Here is a 17,137-nt window from a genome sequence, read left to right as displayed (position 1 = left end):
GTTACATAGGTGAAGGACGTGTGTGTTTTCATGAACCTGAAATGCCACTGTCCATAGGTCAGTTTTACATTCACAGAACAATCCTGTTGGTAACCTTTAGTCAAGTCAAGTCGAGTCGGCTTTATTGTCAATTTCTTTACATGCACTGGTTATACAAAGAGTTGTAATTGTGTTTATTACTTCCCATGTCTGAATGGGAAAGTAAGAAAGAGAAGATAAAAAAAACCCTCCCCTTCCCACCCACAGCCAAACCACTATCTGGGCAGTAGTGCTCAACACTGACATCAGTCACACGAGTGACGCGAGTCTGACGTCAGCCTGTGTTTGTTTATCTCCAATAGGGTTCATGCCTTCCTGTTCTTCCAGTGTAACATATGGACAACACTTTCTGTCCTACTCACTCATGCACTTGATTTTTAAAGATACTGACAATGTTCTTGCCCGTGCTATATCGCTGCGGTATCTGACGGATATGGAGCTAGTTAAATTTGCTGGACAATCCCCTAGTTGTCTGAGTACAGATGGCGCCCTCTTCAGGGGGAGGGGGAGGGAGGGACGTTTTAGGAGCACTTAAGGGAAGCTGCCTTTTTTGGCTACAACCACTTTATTGGGGTCTCTGTACTGTAATGTACTGTCATGTATTGTAGGGCCCTGGCACACTTTCAGCTGCAACAAAGCAACTGGGTTTTAATTATTTATTTTGTATGGTTGCGTCAGGAGACCTGGAGGGTATACTTAAAGAAACAGACCAGTGCTTAGTTAACCTACAGGAAGGGGTAAAGCTGCTAATAGCTGTACCTGCAGGTATCATTAAGTTTAGAAAATGAGGACTGCAGGCTCTTCTATTAGGTGCTGTACCTCTACCACACGGTTAACTTAACCTGGTTTTCTACTGATCCAGCTTCTCAGTATACCCCCCTGTAGCACTCTGGTCTTTGATCTCCTCACGGGGGCACTGATGACCCCTGTGTCACACACACACACACACACACACACACACACACCATAGGCAGTGAGTGTGAGTGTTTGTGTGTCGGTGTGTTGTCTCTGTATACTCCCAATTTGACGGTAAATGGACGTGTGTGTGTGTGTGTGTGTGTGTGTGTGTGTGTGTGTGTGTGTGTGTGTGTGTGTGTGTTTAAGTTTTGTCAGTATGTTACCTGTGTACTCTTATGGCACCTGGATGGCACGTATATACATGAAAATGTGTATGTGAGAGAGAGGGGGGAGGTAGTAGTAGTGAGAGTGTATGTACTGTTTGTGTGGGTGGGTGTGTGTGTGTGTATGTGTTGTTGTTTAGTATTTAATCTGTATACTCTGTATCTGTATGTATGTGTATGTGTGAGAGGATGCGGGGTGCTGTCATTTGAATGAGAAGAGTATTTTTTCATGACCTAGGGGGTGGTGGGGGGTTACGCGTAGTACAGGAAAAGTGATTTCTCGTCATCACTGTAAAGTGTGGGGTAGGGGAGGTGTGGACTCTGATTTGGATAGGAAGAGTATTTTCTTCTCATCATTGGATGGGAAGAGTATTTTTTCTTCTCATCGCTGTAAATACTGAAGCAGATGCTGCAATGTGACAAGCCCCTGTTACGGTCCAAAGATGGCGGGAGGGGAGGAGGGAGGACACAGACGAGGGAGAGAGGGTTTCATGAATGTAAAAAAATAATGAAGATGGAGATGGAACAATCCCAAATGAAAGAGTCAAGATTCACACCAGTGTCTTAGCACTGTTTGGTCAATGGGGAGAACACCTGGACGAAAAAGACAGGTGAAGCTGCTGACTAATAATGATGATGATGATGGTGATGATGATGCTGATGATGATTACCATGGGGACAGATTATGCTGCTGCTACCAGAATGGTTCTAGTTTCAGGCCGTTATGCCTGATGGCATTTGGCCCAAAGACGTGGTCAAATTAAAAAGGGAGGCATATACACAGTATAGCATAGAAAGGATGCCTAGCCTATGACGAGAGTTTAAAGAGGCAATATACATAGTATGTACTGTTTGCATTTTCAGATAGATAACTTAACGAATGTAAATATTGTATTTGAAGTTGTTAATATATTTGTTTTTGTTTCTTTATTTTTGCTGCAGTATGCTCTATGGTTTTAAGTTAACCTCTGTTGTTGTTGATGTTGTGTTTTTGGATGTCATTGGTAAGTAAGCTTATTCGGAAGCGCCCCAAGCAGACTATTTTTCTAAGACACTGATGAAGCTACTTCAGCTTAACTGCGTGAGTGAGCCTAGTTGGGACGATGTTACTGAAACACATGTGATGCCCAACTGATGAAACGTCCAATTTGGAAATAAAAGGCACGACATGAATTTGTGTGTTTCTGCCCTTCATTTTGCTTTTTGTAGCAACAAACACTTTCTTTTAAAGGTAGAATATTTATTTGTCTAGTAGTTTACTTACAGAAATTAATCTATGCTGCCCATTTACAAATGTTATATTTTTCATGAGTATTTCCCACCAACAACAATTATTCATTTTTGATTGGGGAAATTACACTTCTCATATAAAATAATGTGGGTCCATTCCAATTCCCAGCTTGGTCTCTGCATGTCAGTTCCATCTCTGGCCAGTAGAGGTCATCCCTCACTCTATTAAATTCATCAACCCTTCATGACTGGAGTTCTGCTACAACTCCTATTATGTCAATTTTAAATTGAACAATTAGTCAAATGAATAATACGTCTAAAGAATGAATCTGTTTTGGCAAATAACGTGCCAATCCACCACCTTGTAGAAATCATTTCAAAGAACAAAAATCTTAATTGCACTCCACATTTTTATTTCATTTTATTTTAAGTGTTTAAGGGGTCCACTGTCCACAAAAATAAAGTTTTTTTATCTTTAGGAAAAAGCCAATTCATGACGTGCATTTTCCTACTATTGCCACATCCTGCACTGATGAAATCTTCTTGCTTATGACATGAGTATCGTTGTAGTTTTCCGGCATGTATGAACATGTTTTCTCTATATGAGGACATCAGAAGGCTCAGACTTACCCAACAAAATATACTATATTATTCAGTATATGATGTATCATTTTGAAACATTTTGCTACAACAATTGCAGGACTGTATTATACAGAAACTGCATTCTGGCACATTATTGCATTGGGAGGGGGGAAAAAAAACACAAAGAGCCTTTACATTGCATTTTGCGATGTGACATGCCCTGAGTGATTCTTATTGGAGCTGCAGCAATCTGACAACTCTATCATTAGGCCCTCTCTATATACGGCTCTGATTAGGCCTACTCATCGGGAGACTTCTTGCTGGGCATGCCATCTCTGGTCTTGGCACGCAGCTTGTTGACCTGGGACTCTGCGATGTCGGCCCTCTCCTCAGCCTCCTCCAGCTCGTGCTGCAGCTTGCGGAGCTTGGCCATGTTCCCGTTGGCCAGCTCCTCCGCTTCCTCTGCAGTCCGCTTGTAGGACTTCACCTTGAAAGAAATAATAATAATAATAATAATAGCAATAATAATAATACTGGTGATGATTTTATTTGTATAGCACAATTCATACAAGACATACAGCTCAATGTGTTTTAAAGGGGTATGCCACTATTTTGGGTTTATAAAGGTGGTAAAGTGTCTTATTTTTCATGTAAGCCGTTGTCTTGCTTTAAGACAAGTTAAAAGAGGGAGCATGTCACTAAGCTAGTGAAAGTCAATGCATCCGTGTAGCATGCTACACGGATGCATTTACTTTCACTAGCTTAGCGACATCCTCCCTCTTTTAACTTATCTTAAAGCAAGACAATGCTTAACATGAAAAATAAGACACTTTACCACCTTTATAAACCCAAAATAGTGGCATACCCATACTATTTTGGGTTTATAAAGGTGGTAAAGTGTCTTATTTTTCGTGTAAGCCGTTGTCTTGCTTTAAGACAAGTTAAAAGAGGGAGCATGTCACTAAGCTAGTGAAAGTCAATGCATCCGTGTAGCATGCATGGATCCATTGACTTTCACTAGCTTAGCGACATCCTCCCTCTTTTAACTTATCTTAAAGCAAGACAATGCTTAACACCTTAAGACACTTAACCACCTTTATAAACCCAAGCCAACGATTGTAACTGTATTAAGCCCAAAAATAGTGGCATACCCCTTTAACAGTTAGATTAACAACAACAAAAAATAGGTAGGTTGATTAAGAAAAATAATATTTGGTAAAAGTTAATGTCAAGGTATACTGAGTGGCTTTGAGTTTGGAAATCATGGAATAACAAAGTTAGAGAATGGCATTAAAAAAAACCTTGCCAGGGATGGTTAGACACTGTTGTGGGATTTGAACAGATTAGTGTAAGAAAATGGAAAAAATACCTTCAGCTGCAGCTTGTCCACCAGGTCCTGGAGGCGCACCATGTTCTTCTTGTCTTCCTCCGTCTGGTAGGTGAGCTCCTTGATGCGGCGCTCGTACTTCCTGACCCCCTTCATGGACTCTACCCCTCGCTTCTGCTCCGCCTCCAGCTCGCCTTCCAGCTCCCGGATGCGGGACTCCATCTTCTGCACTTGCTTCTTGCCCCCCTTCATGGCCACCTGCTCTGCCTCGTCGAGCCGGTGCTGCAGGTCCTTGATGGTCTGCTCCATGTTCTTCTTCATGCGCTCCAAGTGGGCGCTGGTGTCCTGCTCCTTCTTCAGCTCCTCTGCCATCATGGCGGCGTCGGTGATGGCCTTCTTGGCCTTCTCCTCCGCGTTGCGGCTCTCCTGGATGAGCTCCTCGGTCTCCGTCTGGAGCTGCATCAGGTCGGACTCCTGCTTTTTCTTCTGATTGAGCAGGCCAGTGTTCTGGGAGTGCAGCAGCTGCATCCTCTCTGTGGAATCGGTGAGCTCTTGCTCGGCCAGCTTGCGTCCTCGTTCTGTCTGCTCGAGAACGGCCCTCAGCTCTTCCAGCTCGGCCTGGATGAGGTTGTTCCTGCGCTCCAGAATTGCAACGTTCTCCTTCAGGTCGTCATTGCTGTGGATGGTGTCGTCCAACTGCAGCTGGGTGTCCTTGAGGAATGCCTGGATGGTCTTTACCTGCTTCTGGGCGTCTGCAGCTTGCCTGTTGGCCTGGCTGAGCTGGATCTCCATCTCATTGAGGTCGCCATCCATCTTCTTCTTAATCCTCAGGGCCTCGTTTCTGCTTCTCGTCTCGGATTCGAGGGAGGTCTGTAGAGAATCGACCATTCGCTGGTAATTTCTCTTGGCTTGCTCCATCTCTTCGTCTTTCTCTGCCAGCTTGCGCTCAATGTCAGCTTTCACTTGGTTGAACTCCAGCTGTGCACGGAGGATTTTACCCTCTTCATGCTCCAAAGAACCTTCTGCTTCCTCAAGGGCAGACTGAAGCTCAGATTTCTCCTGCTCCAGCATCTTCCTCATCTTCTCCAACTCATGGACGCTCTTCCCTCCCTCTCCCAGCTGATCAGTCAGGTCTGAGATCTCCTCCTGCAAATTCTTGTTTTCTCTCTTGGTTGTCTCCAGGTGGTCTAGCGCCTCCTCGTAGGCATTCTTTAGCTTGAAGAGCTCGGTGCTGAGTGACCGAGCCTCTTTCTGCGAGCCCTCGAGCTCACATTGTGACTCCTCGTACTTCTGTTTCCATTCTGAAATGACTTTGTCAAAGGACCTCTGCTTTTTGTCAAGGGTAGCAGTGGCTGAATTTGCTCTCTCCATGTCTAACATCAGGTCTTCGATCTCGTTCTGAAGACGATGCTTGGTCTTTTCAAGGGATGAACACTTTGCGTTTACAGCCTCCACTGCCTCTTCAGCCTCCTGCAGCCTCTGCACCAGTTTTTTCTTGGCCTCCTCCAGCTCCTCTGTCCTCTGGATGCCGTCTGTTTCATACTTTGTCCTCCAAGTGGCAATTTCAGTGTTTGCTTTAGAAAGGGCTCGCTGCAGCTCTGCTTTGGCCTCCTGCTCTTCCTCAAACTGCTCCCTCAACAGGTCACAGTCATGACGCGCCGACTGCACTGCGTGCGCCAGGGCATTCTTTGCCTTCACTTCCTCGTCCAGCTGCCTCCTCAAGTCTTCTGCTTGTTGTGTGAATGACATCTTCCCTCTGGTGAGCTGTGATATCAGGCTTTCCTTTTCCTCCAGCTGCCGCCCAAGCTCTCCGTTTTCAGTGGTAAGCTTGGCCCTCTGCACAGAGAAGTCATTCAGGGCTCTTTGGGCCTCCTCTGCCTTTGTCCTGTGCTCATTCATCTGGTCCTCCATGGATCTACACATTTTCTCAAGGTTCACCTTGGCCTTCACTATGCTCTCCATGTTTGAGGAGATGTCATCCAGTTCCAGCTTCAGCTCACTCTTCTCTTTCTCAAGCTTTTGCTTGACTCTCTGCAAGTTGTCAATCTGCTCGCCCAACTCGGCCACGCTATCAGCTTGCTTCTTCCGCAGGGAGGCGGAGGTGGCCTCATGCTGCAGGGTTGCCTCTTCAAGGTCTCTGCGAAGTTTCTGGAACTCTGCCTCTCTTTTCTTGTTGAGCTCCACTTGAGTGCTGGTGGCCCCGCCTGCTTCTTCCAGTCGTTCGCTTATATCCTCTAGTTCTCGAGACAGGTCAGATCTCTGCTTCTCCACTTTGGCTCGCGCCGCTCGTTCCGCTTCTAATTCCTCCTCCAGCTCCTCAATGCGAGCTTGATTTTCCTTCAGTTTCTTCTGGAGCTGTATTCCCACAAGTTGTTCGTCCTCAACTTTACTGTTTAGTGCACTCATCTCAAATTCTTTCTTTTTGAGTTTTTCCTCCAGCTGCTGCTTATCATTCTCTAAGTCCATGACATTTTCTTGGGTAAGTTTAAGGTCCCCTTCAATTTTTCTTTTGCCACGCTCCAGTTCCATTCTGACCTTTTTTTCATGTTCAAGGGAGCCCTCAAGGTCATCACATTGTTGTTCAAGCTTTATTTTTGATTTATTCAGTGTGTTGACCTTGTCCTCTTCTGTCTGCAGGTCATCAAGTGTTTGCTGATGAGCCTCCTGAAGGGCTTTCTTCTCCTTTGTCAGTTTCAAGATAGATTCATCTTGAGAGGACATTTCCTCTGTGAGATTCTTAACCTTGTTCTCAGTGGCATGCTTCTCTTTCTCCACCTTGGCCAAGGTCAACTCAAGGTCATCAATGTCTTTCTTCAGCTCAGAACATTCATCCTCAAGCTTCCTTTTCTTTGCTGTGAGATCAGCATTCATCTCCTCCTCATCCTCCATCCTCTCTGTCATTTCCTTCACTTTTGCCTCCATCTGGATCTTGCTTTTGATCAGCTGTTCACAGCGCTCCTCTGCATCATTTAGTGTGTCTCCCTCAGACTGCAGCTGAAGCACCAAGTCATTCTTCTCTTGGAGAAGACTCACCATTTTCTCTTCTAGTTCCTTTCTCCTTCCCTCAGATTTGTCCAGGGCTTCTTTTATCTTGTTGAACTCATCTTTAATGTTAGCCATCTCTTTTTCAGACTCTGCACTCTTGAGGAGTGGCTTTATCTTGAAAAACATTTTCATCCAGGGCCAATTCTTGACTCCAAGGAAAGACCGGAGGTTCCACTGAATTACCATTAAGGCATCTCGGCGCTCCACAAGCCTCTGGTATTCTATTCTCATCAGTATGCCTCTGCCTCTGGCCTGAATTCTTGTAATGATTCTGGAGAGTTGCTCATCCCGCATTTCCTCCAGTGTACCTAGCAGCCCAGCTTTAAAGAAAACCTTTGTGTGGCCAAATCTGTACTGGGTGTGATCAATGTCCAGTGAACCGAGGAGTTTTTCAGCACACTTCTTGCTGTCCATGAACTGTCCCTCAGGAATGGCTGAGGCATTCAGTATTCTGTACCTCTGCTTGAAGTCTCCATAGAGGACCCTATTTGGGAAGCCTTTTCTGCAGATCCTGATGCCCTCCAGCACACCATTACAGCGCAGCTGGTGCATCACAAGGCAATTGTCCATTGCCCCTGGAGTCTTGGACTCGTTTGGGATCAAGCATCGGACAAAATGTGGGTGGGTGGTCTTGAGGTTGGTCATCAGCTTGTTGAGATTTTCCCTGTGCAAAGCTGATACTGTTTGAAAAGAGGAGCCCTTCTTCTTGGCAGCTTTTCCTCCCTTTCCGCCTCCATCCCCACCCTCTGCTGCGTATGCAGAGAATAGATAGCTCAGCAGCTTCAAGGAGGACTTCTGATACAGTCCTACAACTGTCTCATTCAGCGGGTCTTTGTTCTTCACCAGCCAGCCCCCAATGTTGTAGTCCACAGTGCCAGCATAATGGACGAGTGCAAAGTGACCCTCTCCTTTCGGACGTGGTTTTTGGAACATGTGATTCTTGCCCAGATGGTTGTCATACAGCTTTGACTTGAATGTCTGGTCACTTGCTTTTGGGAACATGCACTCTTCCTCTAAAATAGACATGATCCCAAGAGGCTTTTCAATCAGGTCAATGCAAGCCTGTAAGTCCATTCCGAAGTCAATGAACTCCCAATCAATCCCCTCTTTCTTGTATTCCTCTTGTTCTAACACAAACATATGGTGATTGAAAAACTGTTGCAGTTTCTCATTGGTGAAGTTGATGCACAGCTGCTCAAATGTGTTAAAGTCAAAGATCTCAAAACCTGCAATGTCCAGTACTCCAATGAAATACTGCCTATGCTGCTTGGTGTCAAGGGACAGGTTAATTCTGACAACCATCCAGTTAAACATCTTTTCATACACTGACTTTGCCAGTGCACCGATGGAATAATAGACTTGGTCTACACTCTGGCCTTTAGTGACATACTCATTGCCTACCTTGACCCTTGGGTGGCAGAGGCCTTTGACCAGGTCAGCTGAGTTCAGCCCCATCAGGTAAGATGACTTGTCTGCTGACTCTGTGCCATCGGGCTCGGCCTGCTCTTCCCTCTGTTTATTCTTGAACTTCATGTTGCCATAGTGCATGATGGCTCCAGTCAGCTTGTAGATGCCCAATTTCTCCTCTCCGGTGAATCCGAGAACATCAAAGGCACTGTCTGTTAACATCAGCTCATCCGCGTCATTGATTGATGCCACAGTGATCTCCCCTTGAGAGACATAGGAGTAATCGTATGGGTTGTTAGTGATGAGCAGCATATCCAACAGCTCTGGCTTTTGGTTGGACATGATCTGGTAAAAGATGTGGTAGTTCCTCTCAGCCTTTAGCTGGTAGGTCACCCTGGATTTTTCCAGGAGGTACGTTTCAATGTCAGCAGAGGACAGTTTGCCAGTTGTTCCGAAGTGAATGCGGATGAATTTTCCGAAGCGAGACGAGTTGTCGTTCCTGACTGTCTTGGCATTCCCAAAGGCCTCCAGCGCAGGGTTGGCCTGGATGATTTGATCCTCCAGTGTCCCTTTGCTCTCGTCCCTCTTTGCTCCGCCGACTGCCGCGATGCTGGCAAAGTACTGGATGACTCTCTTGGTGTTCACAGTCTTGCCCGCACCAGATTCTCCGGTGATGAGCACAGACTGGTTCTCCCTGTCAGTGAGCATGTATTGGTAGGCATTGTCGGAGATGGAGAAGATGTGCGGGGGCGCCTCCGTCCGTTTCTTCCCTCTGTAGGCGGCCACCACCTCCGAGTCGTACACGGGAAGCCACTTGTATGGGTTCACGGTGACGCAGAACAGTCCGGAGTAGGTGTAGATCATCCATGCTGCGTAACGCTCTTTGAGGTTGAACAGCACAGCGGGCTCGTGTAGAAAGGTGAACATCGCCATGTCCTCGATTTTGTCGAACTTGGGCGGGTTCTGGGGGTGGACATCAGCCTCCTTCACCGTCACCGTTTTGCCCTCCACCGTGTTGACTGTCACTTTTCCCGCATCTTTGCTGACTATCTGCCCCTTGACGTATTCGACGTCCGGATCCACGACAAAGCACTCGACCTTGATGTCGAACGCCCTGGTCTGAGCTTCAAGGCGTTCCTTGTCCGACTTTCGCAGGAAAGGTGCAGCCTTCCCAAACTCTGCCATCAGTGCGTCCCCCATTTTGCCTGTCTACAGCTGGTCGAGAGCCAGAGGAAAGGAGAGTTTGTTTTCAGACAGAGCAGGGATCCCGACAGAAGAGACAACGGAACACTTGCCTCAGCTTTGCCAGCTGGGTCTTTATAAAGGAACATCCACTCGCCAAATTAGGAGCCTGAAGGCTGAAGCCAGATAAGAGGGAGCAGAGAGACTAAAATGGACCAAATTACTCTTATCCCCCGAGGCAGCGGTGGTAAGTGGTACTGGGGGCAACTATGTGACCTGTACCTGTTAGTTTCCCTATTAGGAGGAGTCGCGAGGATGCTGCAGTGTCTGTCTGTCCTTGGGTTATCCTTGTTGTATTTATAACCTCTGAGATTAGGAGAAACATCAGTGCTCGTGCAGAATGAATAGTGTGCCCACTCACACTTTAAAACAATTGCTCCAAAGATTCAGACAGTGCAGTGGTTTTGTTATAGATCACCCACGCCATCATTTCAATTTTCTCTTAATATTTTGTTAATATTACCTCATATACCATCCAGTGGATAACGAGGAGGGGCCTAAACACACTTTATGACAGGGTTATACATGTAAAAGAAATTGTGACACAGTCAAACTAAGCCACCAAACTATTTGTTTTCAAGATGGTGGCCTAGCCAATGGAAACAGTAAAGTTCTACAATTATGTTCTGGTCAGTGTGAATGGAATGTATGAGGGGTAGGCTACATCTTTCTGCGCCCCTGCTTCTCTGGCTTTATCTGGTTTTTATCACTGTCTCAAGGACGAGCTGCACATCATGCCTTCATGCCTTTCTGCCACACAAATACAACCCCCCAACACACACACACACACACACACACACACACACACACACACACACACACACACACACACACACACACACACACACACACACACACACACATCCATTCCACACACACACGCACACAAGTTGTAAAACAAATAATGATTTAATAACATTACCCACTGTTTTGGAAATCTAATGAGTATTTCAAGAAGATTAAACATAAGTATTTCAGGTAGATAATAATTCTGAATGATAATTATAAAATATTATGTAGACTACTCAAAACAAAACTTATTCATATAGTTGGAGAGATGCAGTAGGTAGATTAATAGACTGAAATATTTTAAGGATTTTCAATTGGTCCTCACTTGACTTCCTAGCATATAGACCAGGACTCCGTTTCTCGATTCTTGCCTTTGCTAACCGTCTTAAGTCGGTCTTGAGTTGGTCGTAAGTTGGTCTTGAGTTGGTCTTAAGTTGGTCTTAAGTTGGTCTTCAGTTGGTCTTTAGACGCAAGACCAACTTAAGACCAACTTAAGAACAACTTAAGACCAACTCAAGACCTTGGTTACAACGTTGGTCTTAAGAACGAACAAAATGGCTAACGTCGTTAGCAAAGGCACTGTCGAGAAACGACCCCCAGATCCATATGGCCATAGACCGAACCATGTTGACTGGAGGGACTAGAGTTTATGCATCAAAAAACAGAAAAATAATATTTTTGCCTCCAAGGTTTTTCAACGTAAATCCTAGAAGTGTCGCAGAAGCTACATGGATAATGGATCTCGAATTGCTTATGCACCAGCCCACTTGATACACTTGTAACTGCAGACAAGTGAAATCATACACCTTGGGACCCGACCGACACAGAGTTTAACTTGATGTGCCTTTTCAGTGGCAGGGTAGAGCCCTAGAACTGCATCTGCATACAACTGGCGTTTGAAATGACCCAATACATTTGTAATAATAATATAATGCTTGATAGGACATTTTGCAGAAATCCTGTTTAAACTTTAAATGTGGAATAGAATAGAAGCATTCACTTTGTACCCCTCTCATGTAAAGCAAGTGTCCAACGCCTGCTACCCTCTCCTGTTCTGCCCACCGTGTGCTGTGTGTTATCAGGCAGTCTCTATTTAGCCCACTGCAGACAGATAGCACAAGCCAGATACAACACTCTGTTATACCCTACACACACATACACACACACACACACACACACACACACACACACACACACACACACACACACACACACACACACACATTATTTTAACTTTCAGAAAGGGATTTCAAGGCCCACTCTCTAGGTGTTGAATTAACACTGTATGGTGTGAGCCGTGCAGGTGACTCACGAGCAGTTCAAGGCGGCATTGCAGATGGTGGTGGACAAGGGCGAATGCCACCTTAATTCTCTGGGCCAAATGAAATCTAGAAGATTTCTAGATTTCTCTCTCTCTCTCTCTCTCTCTCTCTCTCTCTCTCTCACTCTCTCTCTCTCTCCCATGTGCTGTAGCCCTGAAGGCTGTAACCCTAAATTAGACCCCACTCTCAAAAGCCCTGGCCTGGACTTCTTGACCATTTCGTATGGCCCTGCAGTTCAGTCCAATGTGAACACACAATAAAAAACATGTTTTTAGGTTTTTATAAAGATACTTAACTAGTTTAAGACACATTATAATAACATTTCTCAAGCTACAGTTGCCAGTGACAAGTCTTAGGGCCAAAACATACCAAGGCGGAACGGAACGGTCGCAGGACGGACGCGGTCTTTCTGCTTAGTTTTGGCCGGCGTGCTTTTCTCTGCCTTGCACACTGAAGCGTCGGCGTGCGCGGCCAGTCCTGTTCAAAATCCTCCCCACAGCTAAAGCTAGCGTGCTACTTTGCCATTCATTTGAATGAGACACCGCCGGTTGCCGGCGTGAAAAATACGCTGGAGTTCTATTTTCCAAATGCAGCGCGGCGCGGAGCCGGCTCCCGCGCCGCTGACGCCCGACTACCGCCGGTTGGTGTGTAAGGACAGATAGGTTTCAATGTATTTTCACCGACGCCGGTAAAAAACGCGGCCGTTCCGCGACGCTTTACCGCCTTGGTGTGTAAGACCCCTTATACAACCATGAAGATGGATAGAAAAGGGGAACTATTTCGTTTCTTCTTTTTGTCTCTTTTACAGCCTAGATGTGGAATACACCAGTGTTATTCAGTAATCAATTATAATACCTAATCACCTTTCTACATGTGCCGAGCAGCACGTTTGCTGATATACATAGGCTAATTAATGACATTTGGGATGGTATTTAAAACCCTTTAGCGCAGCACTATGGCTCTCTGTAATGTCATAGCAATGTTGTTATGATGTAGTTAAACATTTTCAGCAAGTGAATAGGGTCGCCGGCATAAGAGCAAGAGCCTACAACGTCTTTGTACAGAGCCTCTGTTATAAATCTCTTTGTACAGAGCCTATTGACACCAAAATTGTAATGAGCAAGTCGTAATCTGTTACTTAACCCATTTTAGCCTGGGAACACATATACGCTGCATTCAGGCTTTTGAGATTTGAGGGGTTTTTTTTCATAACATTTGGGTATGTAAGAGCTCAATGAACACATTCTAATTCAAAATTAGGGTCCTAGCTTTTAAATGCAACTTATTTCATGCTTGTATTTGCTTCGGAGGCTGAGATATTCAGGTTTTAATAGGCAGAGGGCACTCTTTCCCAAAAAGGGCTTAGGCTAAAATGGGCTCATTAATGTCATATAGCAATGTTGTTATGATGTAGTTGAGTCTTTTCATGGACAATATTTCCTCACCATCTTTGCGCCTATATATGTTTGACTCCAAGCAGTAATCAATAATAATACCTAATCACCTTTCTACCTGTGCTGAGCAGCACATGTGCTGATAGCATATGCTAAATAATGACATTTGGTATGGTATTTAAAAATCTTTGTACAGAGCTTCTGTTATAACCATATGTCTCCAAAATTGTAATGAGCAAGTCTTAATCTGTTACTTAAGACTCTGACAATATTTCCTCACCATCTTTCAGCCTAATTGTTATATATGTTTGACTCCAAGCAGTACACCTCCTTTATTTCACAGTGTTTTGCAACAATTTATTGACAAATAAATATCACACACTTTATTTACATCACACCACTGCATGCACAAACAGAAAAGCACATTGCACCATTTTTTCCTCGTTTAAAAAATATAGTAAAAAAAAATACAATTAAAGGCATGAAGGAAAAATATAGATTTTTTTTTAGAGGGCATGGAAGGGTTGATTAAGAAAATAAATTGTAATTCAGCCAAGACCAGATCAAAGGTCGGCCCAACAGATTTGTCACCTGACATCATTATCGTCATCACCACCAGTCAGTTAGCGAGCACGTAAAACACAGTGGCCTTCCCATTTCAGTTGTTACACTCTGCTAGTTCAGCAATGGGTCCAAGTCAAATTAGTCACAGTCAGTATCTTAATTTGGCACATAAAATTTGACTTGTTTTGAATTAATTCCTTCAATTCATACTGCCAATTATTATTCCCAGGCCTGTCATAAAAAGGCAGACAAAGGCAGTAAATTTCCTAGGGCCCTCAGGACCATCCCATTTGAATCAGTCATGCGTCCGATATTCAGCATTTGAATAATAATAAGATCGCCATGCCACAACACTGGTCAGCAGATTCACTTTATATTGCCTTATACAGGTTTTTTGAGTCAATATGGTGTTGTGAGGAGGGGCAAGACACTGGCAGCCAACAACGTGAGCTTTTTTTTTTGACCGACAGCGGTTTCCAACAATCAGAGGTTGAGTTGTGCGCAGCTAGTTTCGTCAGTAATAAATTTAGAACCCATGTATAAAGTGTGCAGCGCACACGCACACACACACACACACACACACACACACACACACACACACACACACACACACACACACACACACACACACACACACACACACACACATATGTAATGTAAAAAAGCGAGAGACAGAGACAGAGACAGACAGAAGAAAAAGATGCAAAGTGCAAGAGATAGAGAGATTGAGAAAACAAACAACAAAAAGTACCAGAGAGCTATTCGAGACTTGAAATCCCCCCCTGTGCTGTTTCCAAATGTTCTCGTTTCAAAATCCTCCAGGTTCGGTGCTTTCCCACAAATTGGAGAAAAGTGCTCATGGGTATACCTGAGCTTGGAGCAGGTACGCATTCCTCAACCCACATATCCCAGATATAGGCCTACCACCCCCACTACCACTCCACATACACATGGATGTAAACATTCCCGTGGATGCATACATTCACACAAACACACACAATAGTAGTGTTTACTGTGGAGCATTAGTAAACCTCCCTCCTGCACACTACACTACTCTCACCCATACAAAGGCAAAGTAGGCTTTGAAGGCATTTTCCTCAGTTTCAACGTTGGCGTAGTTACCACACTTTGGCTTTGTAGGGCAGTACTGACTGGGACAGAAGCCTGGGGTCCGTATCTCGAAAGTGTCTTTGCTAACGACGGTAGCAACGTCCTTCGTAAGATCGACTCAACTCTCTCTCGACAGCAACGCTCACCACTGAATCCAAGGGAATGGGAAGACGGTCTTAAGACGGTCTTAAGACGGTTAGCAACGACAAGAATCGAGAAACGGACCCCTGGCCTTTAGCTCACAGTAGCACGCCTACCTCTCATACAGGAGTTTTCTGTGAGGTCATAAGTTTGATACTTGGTCTGGACTGTACTGGATGACCTTGGTTGCACACACAGACACACAGAAACACACACACACAGACACAGACACACACACACACACACACACACACACACAAACAGTGTTGCCACAACCTTTACAATCTGCTTTGCTGTGCATGCCTGCCTCCTGCGTCAGAAATTGCCCCTGTGGAAATGAAAAGGTGGGGTGGACAAATGTTCCTCAGCTAGCGCAAACACTCCTCATCCATCCAGGGAGTTAAGGTGTACCAGCAGATGCCTCTTCAGTCCTTAGCTAGAGCTGATTCATTGCTTCCAGGCCAAGGTCCAGGGGCAAAAAAACCCTAGACATTTTTGTGTCTCTAAGAAAATACAAAACACCCAACAGTATTTGCACCTTGAGGAGCAAGTATTACTCAATAGCTCGACATCCTCTTGCAGAGACGATCGGGGCCAAGTGTTCCTCACTGAGGGACAGCATTCCTCAGTCTGCATAGAGATGTTCCTCACTCTGCAGCAAGTGTTCCTCATTTGTGTACAAAAGTTCTCCCCACTGAATATGGGGAGTCAAGTGTCCCCATATCCTGGGCCAAGAGACAGAGGAGGCCCAGAAGTGGGTCCTCATTATATGTCCTGGGTGGGGGGCGATGACTTTGCCTTTTCCTCAGCAGAATGACATCTTCTTGCAGAGCTGGTCACGGCCAAGTGTTCCTCACTGAGGGCCAGCATTCCTCAGTCTGGATAGAGATGCTCCTCACTTGTGTGCAAAAGTTCTCCCCGCTGAATATGGGGAGTCAAGTGTCCCCATATCCTGGGCCAAGGGACATAGTAGGGCCTAGATGTTCCTCACTGACAGTCAGCATTCCTCATTCTGCATAGATGTTCCTCGCTGGCAGCCACTGTTCCTCAGTCTGCATAGAGATGTTCCTCACTCTGCAGCAAGAGTGTTCCTCACTTGTGAGCACAAGTTCTCTCCAGAGAAGAGTGTAGAGCGTAGCAAGTGTTCCTCAGCAGAGTGACTTCCTCTTGTGGAACTGCTCCATGAGGGGCACAAGGTAACGTGGCGCGACCCGTTCCTCAGTCGGGGCAAGTTCTCCACACTCATTTGGGTGGGGTATTGTTCGCTCCACACTTATTTGGGTGGCTGGGGTTGAGGCCGGGAGATTACAGAATATTTCACAGCAGAGTGACACCCTCTTGCGGAACTGCTCCACCAGGGGCACAAGGCAGCGCGGGGGCACCCTGTTCCTCAGTCGGGGCAAGTTCTCCACGCTCATTTGGGTGGGCTAAGTGTTCTCTCCACACTTATTTGGGTGGCTGAGGTTGAGGCGGGGAGATTAGACAATATTTCTCAGCAGAGTGACATCCTCTTGCGGAACTGCTCCACGAGGGGCACAAGGTAGCGTGGGGCGCCCCTCTCCTCAGTCGGGGCAAGTTCTCCACGCTCATTTGGGTGGGCTAAGTGTTCTCTCCACACTTATTTGGGTGGCTGGGGTTGAGGCGGGGAGGTTAGAGAATATTTCTCAGCAGGGTGACACCCTCTTGTGGAACTGCTCCACGAGGGGCACGAGGCAGCGTGGGGCGCCCCTCTCCTCAGTCGGGGCAAGTTCTCCACGCTCATTTGGGTGGGCTAAGTGTTCTCTCCACACTTATTTGGGTGGCTGAGGTTGAGGCGGGGAGGTT

General features: G+C 45.7%; 2 protein-coding genes across 3 annotated transcripts in view; both read right to left on the bottom strand.

Annotated features, from left to right (window-relative positions):
- Positions 1-1,986: 1,986 nt before the first annotated feature.
- On the bottom strand, positions 1,987-10,803 carry myh6 (myosin, heavy chain 6, cardiac muscle, alpha). The gene is made up of 2 exons (XM_063223390.1): positions 4,342-10,803; positions 1,987-3,459 (listed from the first exon to the last, which is right to left on the bottom strand). The coding sequence occupies exons 1-2, from the start codon at positions 9,949-9,951 to the stop codon at positions 3,271-3,273; spliced, it is 5,799 nt and encodes a 1,932-aa protein (XP_063079460.1). The 5' UTR covers positions 9,952-10,803; the 3' UTR covers positions 1,987-3,270.
- A 3,886-nt stretch (positions 10,804-14,689) lies between these two features.
- Positions 14,690-17,137, bottom strand: part of pak6b (p21 protein (Cdc42/Rac)-activated kinase 6b) — a 45,777-nt gene continuing 43,329 nt past the window's right edge. For both annotated transcript variants that reach the window (XM_063223389.1, XM_063223388.1), the window contains one exon: positions 14,690-17,137. This exon is cut by the window's right edge and continues 302 nt beyond it. The gene's annotated coding sequence lies outside the window, so the exon portion shown is untranslated.

Source organism: Engraulis encrasicolus, chromosome 18, assembly GCF_034702125.1.
Source record: "Engraulis encrasicolus isolate BLACKSEA-1 chromosome 18, IST_EnEncr_1.0, whole genome shotgun sequence".
NCBI lineage: Eukaryota > Metazoa > Chordata > Actinopteri > Clupeiformes > Engraulidae > Engraulis > Engraulis encrasicolus.
This window is presented reverse-complemented; position numbering and strand designations above follow the sequence as displayed.

Bases quoted from the DNA above. Each gene is read 5' to 3' on its own strand.
- myh6 (XM_063223390.1), bottom strand. From the start codon at position 9,951: ATGGGGGACGCACTGATGGCAGAGTTTGGGAAGGCTGCACCTTTCCTG. The intron at 3,460-4,341 runs GTATTTTTTCCA...ATTTCTTTCAAG, and splicing joins TGGACAAGCTGCAGCTGAAG to GTGAAGTCCTACAAGCGGAC.